Genomic DNA, 19,148 nt, shown 5'->3' with positions numbered 1-19,148 from the left:
CTTCAGTCATCGCAGACATTCACTGTGTATTATCGCATCAGCAGCTCTGGAAGTTTTGCTGTTAAATGAGCTTTTCCGACACTCGCTGCGCGGACTGACTGACGCCCCTCCTGCCTGCCCCGGTCGGGTAAAAGGCGCATGTGTGTTATTGCTGTGATGTGAGTTGAGCTGCATCCAGACGCACTGGCCGCCGCTGGCTGATGCTCCCCCCCCCCCTCATCTTGGTGGTGTTGTGCGCAAAATCTCCAACGCCGGACGGACGGACGCAGTTTGACGGTACAAACGAGCGGCACTGCGGGGGGATATCCAAGAAAAAGCCATCCAAAGACGACATGGATATTTAACGGGCATTTAATTTTTTTTTTTTTTTTAAATCTTATTCGTTTTTACCCTGGGATGTTGCTTTTGCCCCTGGGGTGTTAATTAAACCTGCTCGATGTCTCTCATCAGTTTATAACCGAAACAAAATGAGGATTTCTTCTGGCGACTGGTTTCTGTTGATATTCTCTGGCTTTTGGGGACTGACAATGGGTGCTTTCCCGAGCAGTGTTCAGATCGGTGAGTTTGTGAGCCTTAATGTTAATTCCAACCACAAAATGAATCATGTGAATTAATGTGTGGACGTCCTGTCCGCTGCCTCTGCCCTGCCATTTAACACCTCAGCACTACTCAAAGTGGAAATTGTTGATTTCCTTCCGCAGTCTTTTTAATTTGTATTCTCTGAAACACCACATGCAGACAGGATTCTTTCCTCTGTTGGTGCTGTGCACACACACACACACACACACACACACACACACACACACACCTAATGCGCTTTGTATCTGCAGGCTAGAGTGTATCCCAGTGCACTCCGCCACTGCAGCAGATCAGAGCAGCAAAGTGTGTGGTGTATTCCCCATGCAGGCTGCCTGTGCATTGGCTGCTGTTAACACTCTCGCAGACCCCCAGTCCTGGTGCTGCAATAAACCTCTGCCACGGTCCCATAGCCCTTACAGCTCCTCTGTTCCTCTTTTCCCAGTTGCACACTTTTATTTTTAAACATCTGCATGTTTCAATTAACAACTTGACAGTCATGGGATGATATAAAATGTGGTGCATTCATGGTTTTTATTTCGCTAGCAGGCAGATTGACTTTGTTGATTTAAAGGCAGGGGATGAGAAGAAGGGCAAACTGTGACCTCCGGTTGTTGATCATCACATCCCTCCCAAAAAAATCAATTATCAGAAAAAATAATGTCATTCACGCTTTTTTTCTGTACAAATTGAAATTGTTTCTTTATCCTGATGACGATGTTGAAACCTTATCTCCTGAATTAAATAAAAAACATTTTCGTGGCTTTACCCTCCACTGCACCCCTGCTTGTAGCACATGAGTCGAGGCACATCAGCACCAGTCAGGCTGATGAAAAATGACAAGCTGTTCAAATGATTCCCCTTGTCCTTTTATATCAACGTGATACCCGAATCCCGGGCCACTCCAGGGGAGGTCAGAGGTCAGGTCAGAGGTCAGGGTCTGTTACAGAACAGCACTCCCGAAACTGAGGACATTTGAGCTGTGTAGGGGTTTAAACCTGTGGAACTGCTGTGCCATCATGCTGAACAATCAAGTAATATTTGCTGCTGATTTAAGCATAACTACTGCTGCCGTGTGTGAATCTTTGCTTATATAGTGTTTTCTAGAATTTCAGACACATTTTCCCAATGTTTTTCAAATCATAACCACTTCTCATTACATCGCGTTTGGCTAACAGCATTGCTGCCAATGATGAGAAACGTTGATTTAATACCAGTGTCGTCATAGTTCCCCTCTCAACCCTGTAAACGAACTCTGGGATCCACTATGTGCCAGTGTTTCCTCTCCCACCAGACGTCAATTAACACTTTGTATAATTTGAGCAGCCATCACAGAGCTTCATTACGTTTCAGAGAGGGAAAACATATCTCCAATCAACACTCGTCAGCTTCAAATAATTGTCACTAAAAAATCAACACTTATTAACAGTGTGAAATTTGCTGTGTACACATGTCTGCAGAACAGAAACAAGTGCACAAATACAGTCATAGCAAACATGCTTTGCAAATGCCACAGATAAATTCTGACACCAGTGATACTCGTAAAGACAGATCTTGAGAATTTATTATACATCCCACTTATTATTCATTCATTTGCTGTAGTGTCTGCATTTCATAGAGGGCAGGGGAGACATCCTCGACAGGAAGTCAATCAATCAATCGCATCCAGAAAAACGTACTCTTAGAATAATCATAAAAATGACCAAGAGTCTATATGTTCGCAAAGCACACTGATTGAAATAACCTTCAAAGTAAAGCAAATTGATATGTCATGCAACACTTAAAGGTCTTTCAGAGGTCTTTCAGGATTAACAGGATCCTGAAGCTTTCGTTAGAAGATCATAATATCATCTGAGTAGCCGTGTGTGTGCGTGTGTGTGTGTGAGTGTGTGTGTGTGTGTGTGTGTGTGTGTGTAAAGTCAGGTGCTGCCAGATTCTTAGACTAACTGAGATCAGTTACATAACCACACATGTAGACTCCACTAAGACCTGGTATTAAGTCGTGATCTGGGTATCTTATCTGGATAAGGAAAAACACACGTTAATGCAGATGAAAATGCACGCAGAATACATTGCAAGACCACATATGGACGTGATCTCCATTGAGAATGGACCTCACCCAGATGTAAATGAATGAATTAATTGTCAACTACTATCTTAAGCTGCTAGTCAAAAAGCTACACACAACCCCATGATAGTATCCTACATTGCTTCCCTCGACCTAGGGCCAGTTCACACGTACACTCTTTGTAAAACTAGCTTTTTCTATGCATTTTTTTGCCTTTCGCCCACATGCAAACAGATATTTTACCACTTCTTCCAGGGTGAAGATGTTCAGAAACTCTGTTTTCAGTGTTGATGTAGACAGGGAAACAGAGTTTTGGGCTTGTAACGAGTGTGCTCCATTATCTCCTATGTGAGGCATCACAAATGAGGCGACATTTCGTGCAATGGCGGACGTGGCCAAAATAGCGCTGGTCATAGCTGGTTGATATGGCCAAAATCTTCTATCCCGTTATAGGTAACTTGATATCTCGATAAGGATATATATCACATGTATACATATATATACGTATAATAATAATATACATACATGTATTGTATGTTTTCTGCTAATTCAATAAAATAAATACTCTATAATAAATAACCGCATGGTAAAGCCTATTTTTGTATACTCCTGTGTGAATTAAACACTTGACAAATGAAAAGTACTGAGTATTTTCTCATTTTATTAAGAACTTTAATGCAAAGTGAACATAACGTGCAAGGATCAGAATGTAAAGCGTTGTCCAAATGACGTAAATATTGCCGTAGCGCAGTTCAGCATCTGGTTTGTTGACATTGTGTCAAACAATATAGAAAAATTTATACGATAGACATTTTTATGTTGTTTTGACAATGTATATTATCATATCTTCTAGCCCTAGTGCTGGTTCTAACTGCAAACAGGACTTTACTTTTTTACACATAAATGTACAGTTACTCTTCCACTATACTGAGGAACAGAGGCGTCACAATGCGCTGCGGAGCGATCGATGCGCCATTGCAGCCAAGTAGCCACCCGTTTTTTTTGGGGTTTTTTTGCGGACATCCCGCACAAGCACTTTTTTTTAAGAGGGTAAACCCCAGTTTTCAAAAATACCCGTGTACGTTTGAGCTAGGACTGAGTCACATCATGTTTTTTGGCAAGTCGGCCAACTCTGCCTGCCTAATTTGCATATGAAGATCTGATCACAATGCGAGCTGAAGTGTTGAGATCACTTATAATAGCACGTGTAAATTCAAAGGCCTGTGATCGGATGTCATCATCCACATGCCAGATGGACATAGGCTAAAAAAACAAAAAGGCTCTTTGGAGCCACAAGAGTGTTGTTGTTGGCAACCCATATGGCATTTATAGACTTCAAAGTCTTGGGTCCCTACGGTGTGTACTTCTGTACTGAATCTTATTTGGTGTAACCTCTAGCAGAAGGGAAAGTTGTAGCTAAATAAGCAGGATTTAGGTCAAAGCTAGATTTTTTCTCCTCTTTTAGTCAGCATTAAGGCATTTCCAAATTTAAAATATGTAAAGGGAATTCTTACTGATCAGTTGCCAAGATGATCAAAATTATCACACCATTTTCTTTTTGTAAATCCAGAATTAACACCTCCTGTGAGCATTTGTGTGAGTCAATGGTACATGAAACCATCACAGTGGAAATCATAGCTGCTCCAGTGCTTTTTCTAACCATTACTAGATGCAAAAAGATGGAAAGGATTTACATGAGTGGGCATCATAAAGTAGTAAAATATTCTAAATCTTACCTTTTTAAAGAGGTCAGCCATGTAAAGAACATGCTGGCATTTTGCTTTATTTGACATTTATACTGTCTGATTCCATGAAATATAGCCTTAAGTTAGATTTTCAAATGTGAAGCAACCTTCTTCAAACCTAAAACACCACTGACATTTGCGCAATCATGCACAACAAGATATACACAGCACAGTCAAGATATACATAGGCTGAAGAAGGCTGTAATGTAAAAAAAGAAGAAGAAAGAAACCGAGAGCAATGTCTTATCTCTGATGCCAAACTGATTTTTGACACTGGAGCTGCTCATGCGTAAAAAACCTGTGTGTTGATCCAGAAGGGTATACATGGAATATTATATCACTTTTTCTGCTTGCATTGATTTGAAATAAAGGTGATTTACATGCTAATCACACTGTATCCTACATTGTGACAAAGCCCAGTGGTGCTTCAAGAGTCGTGAGTTGCTATACTGTAGGATTAACACTGTGTTGTCAGCAATAGTGATTTACCAGACCAATATCGGACTTTTATTACATTTCATATATAATGTCCAGTCAGCTGTGTCCACCTTTAATATGATAGAGGTTCCTCTCCTACCACAGCTATCAAAACAGTGTGTAAAACCCTAATACACATTTGGTAAAAGCTTTTAAAACCCCATGTTGAGGTTGTCCTCACAAGAAAAACGGCAGACGTTTGTTCAAATGCCTGAATACAACTAATGTTAACCTGACAAGGACCTTGGTTTCTTGTAACCTTGATCGTGATCCTTCCCGAACTTGGTAACCAGGTAGTTATTTTTTTAACCATAAAGATGAAGGTTTTGCGTGTTGTTCCACCACTTTGGTCCAGATGGAAATATCTCATTAACTATTTGATGGATTGCCATGAAATGTGCTACAGTTATCCGTGGACTGCATAAGATAAATCCTAATGACTTTGGTGATCCCCTGACGTTTCCTTGAGTGCCAACAGCAGGTCAAAGTTTTCACCAATCCATTATAATTTCTTGACGTCTACTGGGTCGATTGGCACAACATTTGATAAAGATATTCATCATCCCCAGAGGATGTATCCTACTGACTTAACCTGTTCCTCTAGTGCCACCAGCAGGTTGACCTTCTTCGTTCAATATGGAACAATGACAAACTTGGACAAGTCCAATTCTACGTCTCCAAACAGGAACTTTGATGAGGCTCCAGGTGGCCCTCAGCAGGGGAGGAATAGTATAATTTCACTGTGATCTTTAGTTTGAGATCCTTCCTCACAGAATATGTATATTCAAATCACATTGTTTCATTCTCTGAAACTGAAATCTTCTAGTGTACAGTGAAGATGGGTCAGTGCTAACTCAACAACAACTTCTGTGGCCACCCTATTTTGTATTCAGTGAAAATCACGTGTGTGGAGTTTTCTGCCTTCATTTCACTTGATTCATGTTTCTGTGCTCATCAGAAATAGTTGAACTGTCTGTTTTAAGATTAAACATATGGGTGAGATAGAGTGGATTCTTTTCTGGTGTGCTTCCTCATCAGACTTGTGTTTCTCCCCCGTCTGTTCAGGCGGTCTGTTCATCAGAAACACTGATCAGGAGTACACTGCCTTTCGTTTGGCAATCTTCCTGCACAACACCAGCCCAAACGCCTCGGAGGCCCCGTTCAACTTGGTGCCTCACGTGGACAACATCGAGACGGCCAACAGCTTCGCCGTCACCAACGCCTGTAAGTCAGTCACACTGTTTCCCGTTGTGTATGTGCACTGTGGTGTTTTAATCGCAATAAAACAGGAAAATGAGACTTCCTGTGTGTGAGGTAACCGGGGTCTGACCTATTGGCTTTTTAAGAATAATTCAGTTTAATTACAATCGGGGTCTTGATTTCACCATCATTCCTATTGGTAATAATAACATTGTACTGAAATCAAAGAAATGGTTCAACATTATTTTGTAGTAAGAAGCTGGAGACGTGATGTGGTTACATCATGTAACTTCCTCTGAAACCACAAGTTGTCATTTTTACATTTCTGTTACAAGATACAACACATTAATTAGTGAGCTTTAGATGTGTTATTAGGTGTATTTTTGAAATTTGGACAGAGCCAGACTTGTTGTTTTCCAATGCTTCCAGCCTTTATGCTAAGCTAGGCTAATCACATATAGACTCCAGCTCTGTACTTAATGCACAGACATGAGATAGATAGTTTCATTTCTTTTTTAGAAAGAGAGCATTTATTAAAAAAATGTGAAATGTTTCTTGAATTGCTGTGATCTGGGATCAGACAGCATCGCTAAAAATAAGAAACACAAGTAGTCAGAGGAGGTTTTGGTAACACCCAGCGTGCGTGCGTGCGTGCGTGCGTGCGTGCGTGCGTGCGTGCGTGCGGGCGGGCGGGCGGGCGTGCGGGCGTGCATGCGTGCGTGCGATGTGGCAGTACAGCTGCGTCTGTGAGTGTCTGCTGGCTCACATCTGATCTGAGCAAAGCTGCACACACTGAAGGGGACAGCAGCTGTAAGCACACACACAAACAACAATCACACACACTGCCATGGTTACATCTCCAAATACTAGTAGGCAGTGATTGTTTTTAGTAATGATCCCGTGTGTATGTGTGTGTGCAGGGAGGTGGGGGTTTCCACAAAGGCCATAAAACACTGCAGCCTGATGTCTTCTACTATCTGTGATGTGATCTGGTGTTAGAAAAATCAATGGCTAAATTAAGCAGAGAATGAAGTGCTGTTATGTTTGTTTGGTAATTGAGAGTGTTTGTGTGTGTGTGTGTGTGTGTGTGTGTGTGTGTGTGTGTGTGTGTGTGTGTGTGTGTGTGTTACATTTTGGTAAATTAGCACCATTAAAAGTATGCAGAATCAGCAGTTCCTGTTTTTCTATTATTTCTAAATGGATTTATGGACACGCTAGAGATAGAGATAATGATAGAGATAATGATATCCTTGGAAGGTGTAAGTCGCACTGAATCAAAAAATGTTTACGTATAATGTTTGTGTGTTCAGATCTGAGTTAGGACTCAGAGAAGTACAAATGTTGATGAACCTGTCCATTTCAACTCATTTAGTATATTTGTCTCTGCACCATTGCAGCAAACGAAAAGTCTAGTTTTCTTCTGCAACATTATATTAGCTTTTCTCATGTGAAATTATTGGAAACCTTGAAACCATGCTGACCTACAGTAAGCATTCAGTTCAACTGTTGTTAAAAACAATGTATCTGTAAGGTTTTGCCTATTATTACCTCTAAGATGAAATTACAGTAGATGAATCTGTATCGATCTCAGTGGGGAAATGAGTTGTGCCAGAAGCAGATAGAATAATGCAGTGAAAAAATAGAAAAGTGGGTTATGAGCACAATAATAGAATATATGATGAGCAATTAAAACATTTGCAGGGTGATGTACAGTATATATGCACACATAAATATGCAGTTGCAGTATATTTAAACAGTGGACTGAAAGAGCATAAATATTAATGTGGCCTTAGTTTAAAAATACATAAATATACAGTGTGTTTAAATTATTTAAAGGAAACCTATACATAACCATAATGATCTAGATCCAAACTAATACTTAGTGTTTGAGTATCTTTTTTGGGCTACTTAAAATATTTTTAATACTATGCACAAAAGTAGCTTCTCTCTTATAATAAGATACCAGCGTTGCAGTATCTGAGACATCTTTATTTCAATAATCCTTTTGCATTCCCCTGTAATTTACTTGCAAGTTTACACCATCCTCGAAACAGGCATTTTGTGTTTACTCGGTCAATACAGACACTGAAATGAGGCAGTGAGACAGAAAACTGGCTGTTAAAGGAGCTCTCAATGGCCGGGGCAATGAGAGGAGAGCAGCAGTTGTCCTATAATAGAGGAGTGTGTGGATGGGTGTAAACCATATAGTTCCAGAAACAGAAGAAACTATGGGATTTTTCACCTCTAGTCTAATGGCTGCACAGTCACAGGAAGCAAGTCTGCAGCGCATTGATTGGCCAAATCAGAGCAGAATTACATGAGCCAATCAATGGCCCTGCTAGCTCAGGGCCAGCGGGAATTTGAGATCGAACCACATCGCTTGCTTTCACCCCCCATTTTACATTTCCCAGTGCTTTTATTCCTTTTTCCTTTTCGTCCCCTGTTTCGCTCCAATAACGTAGGCCCTGAGATAATGGTTATGAATAGGCATTGTTACTATGTGATGTTTAAGGGCATAGCATACATTTGGAAAGGGGAGATGAGTGACGGAGCTAATTTGCGAAGAGAGATTAGGCCATTTAGGGGCTCGGCAGCATGCTTTTGTCAGGAAGGCTGATGGGGACAATTGGTGGGAGGACGGGGACAAATGTTGTATGTTTGCCATTGTCATTGATGCTCATTCTGTAGACCCAGACACTGATCAATTATGTTTCATTTTTTTGATTAACTGTGTGGTCTCCATGATATAAAGTTACTATTAACATTTTATGTAGTTGGTTATCTCACAACTTTAAAAAGGTCCTACTGTTGGTTGTTCACCCAGCAAAAAAGGTATCAGTGTCAAGTTAATTGTGACACCTTGGTATAATTATCATTAACAAATGAGACCGTGGTCAAGACATTTGTCTCAGCGGTGGTATTTAATGTCTCCCACAGGCTCAGAATTAATTTGTGGTGCTCAACTCCATGGGGTGAAATTGAGCTTCTGCCAACAAAGGAAATATTCCAAGATATGTAAATAACTAGGTCCTTAAATATTAGAATTTAATGTGTTAGAACACCATACCACTAAGTGTAAGAAGTCTAAGTGCAAGACCACTAAGGTTTCTGTCCAAATGTAGCACAAATTATAACCGCATTTCGAGAAAATCATCACAGAAAAACAAGTGAATGTGCTTTTCCTTTCACTACTATAATGTAAATATTGTATTGGAGTTAAACTCATCAAGATAAACAGCTGGTGGTGCTAATTTTCCAATCAGGTGCCATTAAAACATTGCAGAAGTAGTGGGCACAATGAAATGATGTAATTAAACAAACTTCAAGCTTGGAATGGAAAACGATATAGAAATAGAAATATGGCACACAGATCTGATGTTGTCGTCTGCCGCTATTTATCATCTCTCCAGTGGAGTAGGAGCATGTACGTCATGATTTATTCGCTGAGTCTGTCTCCATTGCACATTGTTTGTTTTTATTGGTACACCAACAAATGGGCTTCTTTTTCATATTTTCACACACAATTTCAAAAATAAGTAAATGGAAAAACACTTACTGTTTGCCACAGTGACTTTTTTGATAGTAGCTGATAATGTATTGAAATTCTAGACGCAGTGGTGTTAAAGGATATGGCTGATGTTATTATACGTGTTTCTTACTGTCAACAAATCCATGAAAAGACCAAAACCAAAAAAGAGCTGATCCTAACAGCCAAAGCCTGTTACTTTTATCGTGTTTTGTTTTTTTTTAATGATCGTTGCACATCAATGAGTCACACCACCATTGCACTGGAATCCTTAATGACCATGAACACCAAATGTGTATTAATCCGCTGCTGAAAATATTCCCCAACAAATGCACCTCATACTCCTGTTTGAGTATGAGTTTGAGTAAACTTTTTAAAAATTGCAGTGACCAGCTGCTTTAAAAAAATACTTTTAATTTCAGAAATGATTTACATACCTTCAGTAGGAACAAATGGACTTGGACAGAATAGGAACGTCTGTTGGTTTTGGTCTTTTCATGGGATTTGTTGACAATAAGAAAAATATACATTATCATCAGCCATATCCTTTAGAGCAAGACTATGCAATGCAATCCTCTTAGAATTGGAAAGTTAAATTTATAGGCCGTAAAATTCAGCTGTGCACCAGAGGCTTATTTATTGATGACAGATTTAATGAGATACATATAGCATAGTTAATAATGCATGTGTTTATTTACTACCTGTGTCTTAATTTAAATGTACTTCTGGTGAGGAGAGTCTATTGGTCTCTGCCCCTCCATTTGGTTTCATTTCATTACATAGTTGTCTGCACACAATGTCTCAGACACAATTATCAGATTATGTGACAATGAGAAAAGCTGCACCTTACCACCACATTTGACATTTTGAAAGAGGCCATCAGGTCAAAACCGTGACACATTTATTACTGACTGGCCTGGAGGAAGATCAGCTGTGGGGAGTGAAATGTTTATTGTTGCCTTATGTCACCTACAAATGCTGCATGATGCATCACTTGGATCAATATTTTACAGAAACTGAAATTATTTCCAGAATGCTCAAAAGAGGCATGAAAACATACTGGGTGCAGATTTCAGTCTGTCTGTGCTTTTTTTGCTATTAAACAGAAAATCACTCGTCTCTCACTCTTTGGAAGGGCCGTAAGTAAAATGCCTAAATAGCAGCCTGCCTGGTTTATTATGAAACACTTAGGGAGCGTGCCGATCATTTCATGGATCTCTGCCTTGCTGTCAAGGTGCCATTGCTGGTAATGTGTTGAAGTTCAGGACAGTCAGAGTCGGAGTGACTGTTAAGAGTCTGTGAGTCCTTGAACTTCTCAACCATTTGTCCCTTTGGATGTGAGGACATGTCCCCTGGGAGTTCAGACTGAAAGTCAATGAGAACATCCAGGTGTTTCTGACAGTGGCTTGTGTACAAGAAGCGAGTTCTCAACATCACCAGTGAAATATCTTTGAAAACAAGGGAGAAAATCGATGCACTCTTACCACGGTACTTGTGTAATACTTAAGAACTTGGGATATCCCATCTGTTTTTAGTGAAATGCAGCTGACACACGTGAGAAAATTACCTCTCTGAGGAGATATCACCTCAACAATACTTTGCAGGATCATTCTCTAAGGTCAGACTCTCCACATTGAAGTGGAACGAAAGTAAGGAGCATATACGAGAAGGAAATAATTGAAAGGAGAACTCTTCTTTCTTGGTGACAGGTTGCGACTGCAGTGAAATTCTCAGATTTTACTTAAGGAGACAGTCAGACATACAGACTCCGGTAATTTTTTCAATTGTTTACATCTAATGAAGAACACTGAGCTGAACTGTAACATCCAGTATTGGATGTACAGTATATTAACTTAACTAAGCTATAAGCTAACATCACTGTTCAGCACACTTTTAAATCACGTACAGAAGCATAAAGGAGACATCTTTGTGTTTGTCTTGCTGTCCCATTATTGTATGTTTTAAAGGAATACACCACCTTTTTAACACCATAACAAAATTGTGATAAAAATCCCAGTATCCTGACTGATTATTGTCTCTTGAAGTCCAACACTTCCCCTGGCTTCGAAGTAACATGATCCTAACAGTGAGAAAGTGTGGCAGTTGCATGTTTGGCATTGTTTACTGTTTAACATGATGCAAAAATAGCAGCTTTAATTTATTTTTCTTCGCAGCAACTTTCCAGTTTCAAAGCCCGTTCTTGACCCATATGTTAATGTTAATTAACATATATAACATTGTTACAAAATATCTTGAGGTTCGCTAACTGGCTTCTTTGGGCACTTTCTCCTGTACAATATCTGACCATCTCCTTTCAGCGAATGGAGCTGGCTCAGTCGTCAACATCTGAGCTGGCTCTGTTCATGGATGGTCTTTTGTGTCGGATGTGGATGGTCTCCTTGATCTTTCTCTGGCCTAAACTCTGTGAAAATAACATTGTATTGATTGCTGAGATTTGGAAATGCGACAAGAACGCTAAAAAAAGATCCAACAGGGCGACAAACATGAGCAGTCCGGCGATCAGACACAACGTAATCAAACCTATTTGGAAGAGAAAACAAAAGCGAACAGTAAAATGATTACCTAAACTGTTTGTTGTAAACATTCATCTCGGTTTACAGAGCATTTTATTTGGTGGGTTGCCTGCACTCCGCTTTCTTGTGCAATGAGGGATTATTAGCGATATTTCAGGTGTGCTCACTTCAAATAAAGTAGTTAAGATAATCTGGCTAAATTGTTGACTAGTTTACAACCTGTCTGATTGTTCATGTTTGTTGTCCCTTTGGACCTATTATTAGCAATGTTGCTGCAAGCAGAGATCTTGGTAATTACAAAAATTCAATTTAAATCATAACACTTTATGTGTCCCTGGGTGGAAATTCGCAGAGTCATGTAGAGTGGCCAGAGGTCTTATGTTTTCAGGTTGTCTGTCCACCCGTCCTATTCTTGTGAACGTGATATCTCAAAACCCCCTAGAGAGAATTTCTTCATATTTGGCACAAATGGCCACTTTGACTCAATGGTGAACTGATTAGATTTCGGAGGTTAAAGGTTAAGGTCCTTGTGTCACAGAACGTATTTTTGGCCATAATTCATGAATTAATATGCTAATTAATTATGACAGCATTTCACATGAATGTCTATTAGGGTTAAAATAAAGGTCAACTTCACTGTGACATAATTATGTTTTGCAAAAACAATTTTCTGGCCATTATTCAACGCCATAACTCAGGAACAGAAGGGGAGACATTTGGCTGGACACTGAATTGGTGACACTAATCTTCGGTGATCACCTTGAAACTGTGGTTAATGTATAGATCTTCTATGCTGCCGGGTTAAAGATGTATGTAAAGCATCCATGTTTCACCAAAAAATACACTCAATACCTTTCATTAAATTCCTTCAAAGTCCTCACTACATACAGTATATTGTATGATTCTGGACTGACATGGATGTAAACTACAACTTGACTGGTTGATGCAGGCATACAACCACGAGGTGGTAATTCAATTTTTGACAGAAGACTTGAGTAAACTGAACAGGGAAGGTGAGAATGTCTTCATGTTGCAAAGAGCAGAATGACCAGAGAGTTGGAAAGTGGATATTGAATAAATGAACCTCTAACGAGTGGGTAAAGGATTTAAGAGAGCTGTATGTAATCAAGGCAATGGTTTGGGTGAAAGTGAGTGTTAGATCTTCCTGCCTTCATTATAAACACCAAATTAGATGAGGATTTGGACACTCTAACCACTGTCATGTAGAAAAGGAAAATCAAATCAATATGTTTTGGAGCAGCTGCAGAGTCCTCAGTGGTGTATGCTACCTTTTCATCTGCAGTTCATTCACACAGCGGAACCTTGTTGTGAACCACGCTCCCAGACAAAGGTTTTAAAGATGTGTGGGTGTGGAAGGGGTTAATTTGACCTCCTACATGCAGCCCCCGCTTTCACCTTCATTGAAACACTGACATCTTAATCTGCATTGAGTCATTTATATTCAGCATGGCACTCTGACTCACTTCAGATCCAGATAGCGAGCAGCCGGTGCTCCTATATGCACTCATGCAATATAGGAGACCTTACATTTTCTCCGCTGCTCACACATGAACACATGCCCACCTTCTCTGTCCTCACGCTCTCCCATTTGTATTTTATGCGTGCATCCGTGCCTGCTTGTGTCTGCAGGCAAATAATCTGACTGTTTAGCATGTTAGCTCTATTCAAGTCTATTATTTCTCCCTCCATTGGCTCCATTCAGAGGGGCTCTTCTGCTAAGGAGTGCTGCCCTTTAAATTGCTGCCTGTGTCCCTCATTTGTTTGAGGATCCTTCTGATGCACGGTGAAAAATAAGCAATCCTTTTGGCAATTTGTGTGTGCATGCGTGTGTGTGTTTGTGTGATGGCTGGTGTTAAAAGAAGGAAAGGATGGAGAGAAAGAGGGGGGTGCGGGCTGCTAATGAGAGATTAATGTGGCAAACTAGGGAGGAAGATGGCGGATAGAGGAGTGAGGAGATGTGGAGGGTTCAAGGAAGAGGAGGTGATGGAGGGTTAAAAGGGATTCATTAGCCTGGTAAAAGGTAAAATGTAAGCATGATAATGTAAGAAACCTGTTTCATGCAGAAGGGAAATCTGAGCTATTTTAATGGCTTTTTGAAAAGTAAAAGACGACTTTTCTACATTCAGCTGTATTAGCATTTATCACCGGTGCAACATTAGTCATACGTTGCTAAATTTAGTCAAGACATTTTAATGAAAAGTTCCCCTTGCGTCACAGTTTGTGTGGCGGACAAAATACAAGGACGTCCAACAAAAAAGTTGACTTTGCAGTCAAGAGAAACAGCACAGCCTTGTTCCCTTTGCACAACAGTCTGCAACCCTGCTAGTCTGCCAAAGTACAGTGAACAGCGTAATTTCACATATGATTTAAACACTTGACACAGCGTTTTATTCCAATAAAAAAAAATCAAGTAACCTCAGACAGACATATAGATTGAATCTTAAATATGTAAAACAAAACATGCATTAAGTATGGCAGTTAAACTGTACTGATTATGCATATCTTTATTTAATATATTTGGCATTGCAATCACATAAAGCCCTTATTAGTGTTTTATTCCAATAAAAAAAATCTAATAACATCAGACAGACATATAGATTGAATCTATTTTGTAAAACAAAACATGCATTAAGTATAGCAGTTAATCTGAACTGATTATGCATATCTTTATTTAATTTATTTGGCATAGCAATCACATAAAGTTGTTATTTAATGTGTGTGTGTGTGTGTGTGTGTGTGTGTGTGTGTGTGTGTGTGTGTGTGTGTGTGTGTGTGTGTGTGTGTGTGTGTGTGTGTTGCGTTGCATGAAGACAATAAGACAAAAAATAAGTAAATGTATCTAATCACAGTTAAGGGGTAGAAAGACTTAAAAAGCTGAAGTTACCAAAAATATAGCTTCCAACTGCCAGTGTTGTATTAAAAGGGCAAGTGTAGTAAAATCTATCTGTTATTTAAGTAATTTAATAGTATTATTAGCAAAATGTACTTAAAGTATCAAAAGTAAAAGTACTCATGCAGAAAATGGCCTGTGTGTGTTATACTATTATGTATGGAAAATGTAAGTAGTGTTTTGTTGTTGCAGTTTGTGCAGGGAGAGCTAATTTTACTTTTTACTTTTTTTTTTTACTTTTGTTTCTTGTATTTTATGAACGGTTCACATATGTTCTATGTAAAATCAGAAGTGAAGTAAAAGGTACTTTATTTCAGTGGTTTAGTGGTAGTCGATGAGGAATGTGTACTACTAGTAGTTCTGTAGATCTAGGTTACCGAGGAGGAAGAAGGTATACTCTCATATATATTCCAATAGGTTTTTGGCTGATAGCTGGGTATACTGTAAACTGCAAGAAAAAGAGGTGGGTATACCCTGTACCTGTGTATACCCCCCACTACATCACTGCTTTATGTCCCTCAGAATTGATGTGGGCTAGAGATGTAAAGTAGCAGTTCCTCAAATTTCTATTTAAGTACAGTACTTGCGTACATTCCAGCACAACCAACACGACTGTGTTCAGTGTTTTCACCTTAATAACAATCTTGTCAGAAAGCAAAAGAGTCTGAAACAGCATTCAAACCATAATGATAAAACACAAAGCTAGACATAAAGGCTGTAGCTGAGGATGCATTTTCATTTTTACAAATTCCACTTTTAACTTGTAGGGAGGCAGACTGTGTTCTTCCTTCTATTAGAAAATGAATGGCTTTAATTGCTTTTAATTAAGTTCTCCTGACAATATCTGAAAATATCAGTCCTATTGTCAGATATCTTTAAAAGAGGCTCAAAATAAACATTATCCTTCTCTAGCTTAACCAGAAGATAAATATTTTCTTACGTTGAATATTTAAATATTGAGGGATTTCATAAGGCAGTCTGTTGACTGAAGTCAAACCTGAGCGCCAGATGTTATTGCATACAGAAAGGCTATAATGGTTTTTAATCTTCCGCGACACACAACAGAAAGTAACACATGTTGAGGTTATTTCATACATTCCCCATCTATATTTTGAATAACTCATATGGATTTCTCTGCTGTTGCTCATTGATAAACAGGTGATGTGTGTCAGCAGGCCATGCTGGACAGTGAAAAGGTAAAAAATGCAATCCAGAGAACGACATGCAGTAAGTTTTATGAGTTATTTCCTCCATCATAAAAGGGAATCGGTGAACATTTAGAAGCCATCAGGGGTGTGAAGCTGCCTCATCACCTTCTTACTCAATTAGAAATCTATTTTTGGATATGGATATGAGGATGTTCGGATGGATTTCCTCCAAACTAGGACAGGAAGTCATGCCAGTTGCTTTGTGTCATTTATATGTTTCTATTCCAAGTTTTAGACTCTTTGAGCTCCTGCTCCTATACAGAGAGAAATAAAATCCACAGAAAACAGAACTGGGTAATCAAATGCATCATTTGCCATAAACCAATCCAGCGTGGCCTTAAATCTCTTTTTTGTCACACTGTTCAGTGGGAAATGTATTTATATGTTTTGCTTTATCATTATAAAATAGTTGAAGTGTGTGTTAGAAAGTGAACCAAGAAGTCCAACCTGCTGCTGCAGTGTTTAACGAACCCCAAAGTACAGAGTTGGATGGACCAACATACTGAAGATTTTGCTATTCTAACAGTACGAGTGGGACCCAAATGTTCATAAGCACTCTTGAACTTTTGAAGAAGCGTTTGTCGTGTTTATTGTGAGGATGGATCTCCCAATTAGATTATGAGATACTTTGTGTGCACAGTTGGCATTTGATTCTGAAATGGTTAATCCTTTAGAGAGTTTGAATTTGCCTAGTTACTCTAAGTTAATGGCCGTCTATCTCTAAGTGTTTTATAGCTGCTGTGTCCAAGAGGAAATTTTGGCCTGATTTAACACTACAGTACAAGTCATCCATGTCATTTTTGAGGTAATGGAATGCCATGTATTCAAGTGTTGGTTAAGGGGAACATTTGACATGAAAGCCGCACACTACAGAGAGGGTGATCTTTAGGCATTTAAAACCAAATTTCAATGCAATTTGGTTAATTGATCAAAAAGAACCAAATGGCCGCATATGAACATAAACTCAGTGTTGTTTACTGTTGATATAATACATGTAATGCTTGATATATTATATATTTTTAATAGAAGTGATCAACATCACAGTGGCTGGCTGTCGTCTGTAATCCAGTTGGATTTACCCTGATTAACACGTATGCATCTATGTTTTAGAATTTTTGTTCTGTAGGTTTTATTCAACCCTGAGGTTAACACAGTTCAGAAGTAAACTTTAAACCCGTATTTCTTCACACAAAAATGGAAAAGGCAGCATTAAAGATGCACAATATACACATAATATGGCTGAAAAGCCTCAACGCAAAACTTTCACAGTCCACGTCGACCTTTCAAACAACCGTATCAGTCAACTGCTAATATCAACATTGTTCATGCAACATTAACGCTAATGAAAGCCTAACAGATTGAAGTGAATTGCTTTGCGAGACAGAGACGACCGGAATATTTTAAGAGACTGACACAGACAGAAAGGGGAGTGGGAGGGAATTAGCAGTAGGTCTGCTCTCAGATCCCAGTAAATAAGTCATGTTAATTCACAGATGGGTTTTAACAGGAACCCACTCTGGCCAGGAGAGTTTTTCTCACAAACTGGAGGATGCTGTTACAGCTCATACACATACTCATACTCATGAGCCGCTATCACATTTTTTAAATGACAGGAAGTAGCTGCAACACTGCGGCCCTCAGATTTCAAGCTGCAAGAGATTCCTTTGGTACGTAGATCAAGTAGAAAGGATAACACTGAGGAGATCATGTTGAATCGCAAAGATCATCATTATAAAAGGACTGAAAGGAGAGTGAAATCAAGAAAAATACATGCACGTCTCCTCGTGTTAATGTTGTTAATGCTGCATTCTTATCTTCATCTCATTCTGAAGAGGTTTTTTTTTCTACAACTAAATATGTCACTTTTAAAGAAGAAATATCTCTGTATTCATTGTCTTACATATGAAAACTTTAATTTATAGATATAAAACACACCACTTAAATGCAGTCAGTGGTTTTGCTGCTATAGCCTTCATTGGTCTTGTATGACCAGTAGCTTATATGGTGACTAATGTTAGCAAACTTTAGATGCTGCATAACTGACATTACTGAGTCTGGTCACTGAGCTTATGTCTCATCTATGCCTGTGCTACTGATACACTATGTTTCAGCCTGAACATGGTAAACAATATACCAGCTAAACATCAGCATGTTAGCATAGTCACTGTGACTGTGTTAGGATGCTGACTCCACTTCTATCAAGCATGTTTTGAGCAGCTGTGTTAAGCATAGAAAACTCTTATGAACCCCACTGGTACACCAACTACCCAGACAATGACTAGTAACTAATGCATATTGGACTTATATTCATCAGGAAGACAGAAACACAACTCCAAATGAATATGAATGTTGCTCTGTAACTGCTGGATGTGTAAATAGACAATTATTTGCTTAAACATTCTCTAATGAAAACTTTATAAACACACAATATGTTGTGTTTTTAGCTTGTTCCATTAAAAGAAGGAAACAAATCAAATTATGCAACTTTTAAGCCACCAACTGAAGGGAAATGCAATGTGCTATTATCCTGTAGGATATTGTCAATTAAAAAGGTATCTTTAATATAAAGAGGTTATTATTCTCAGCTAGTGCAGTGCCCGTTTAAAACGTGCCTGTTCCAAACGGGCCGATTGCTTGACCCCAGGTATTGCTGCTTGCAGCTTTCTCGAGACACTGCACTTCCTTGGGTCCTGAGCAATACACCTGCCATGACATTGTTGCTTTCCCTAGCAATGCTAGAATATATGTGTTATTTGCTAACAGCCAGCTATTTGGGAGTAGGTTATTTCCAGGAATAAAAGCGTTCATTCCAAAAGTTATATCGCTGATGCTTGAAATGTTTGAGTTTGCTACAACGTAACATCTCCGGTCTGTCTTTCTTGATCTGTTCCTGAATGTACTGT

General features: G+C 39.2%; 1 protein-coding gene across 4 annotated transcripts in view; it reads left to right on the top strand.

The window, feature by feature from the left end:
• Positions 1–112: 112 nt before the first annotated feature.
• Positions 113–19,148, top strand: part of gria4b (glutamate receptor, ionotropic, AMPA 4b) — a 135,113-nt gene continuing 116,077 nt past the window's right edge. The window contains exons 1-2 of one of the 4 annotated variants that reach the window (XM_031308110.2): positions 113–558; positions 5,932–6,090. In XM_031308110.2, the coding sequence (XP_031163970.1) occupies positions 468–558; positions 5,932–6,090 (250 nt within the window). In that variant the 5' untranslated portion in view covers positions 113–467. The remainder of the gene's footprint in view (positions 559–5,931; positions 6,091–19,148) is intronic. The other 3 variants (XR_004899147.1, XM_031308111.2, XM_031308109.2) reach the window with 3 other exon arrangements.

This window comes from Sander lucioperca, chromosome 13 (assembly GCF_008315115.2).
Source record: "Sander lucioperca isolate FBNREF2018 chromosome 13, SLUC_FBN_1.2, whole genome shotgun sequence".
NCBI lineage: Eukaryota > Metazoa > Chordata > Actinopteri > Perciformes > Percidae > Sander > Sander lucioperca.
Note: the sequence above shows the minus strand (reverse complement) of the source record. Positions and strands in the feature narration are given on the sequence as shown.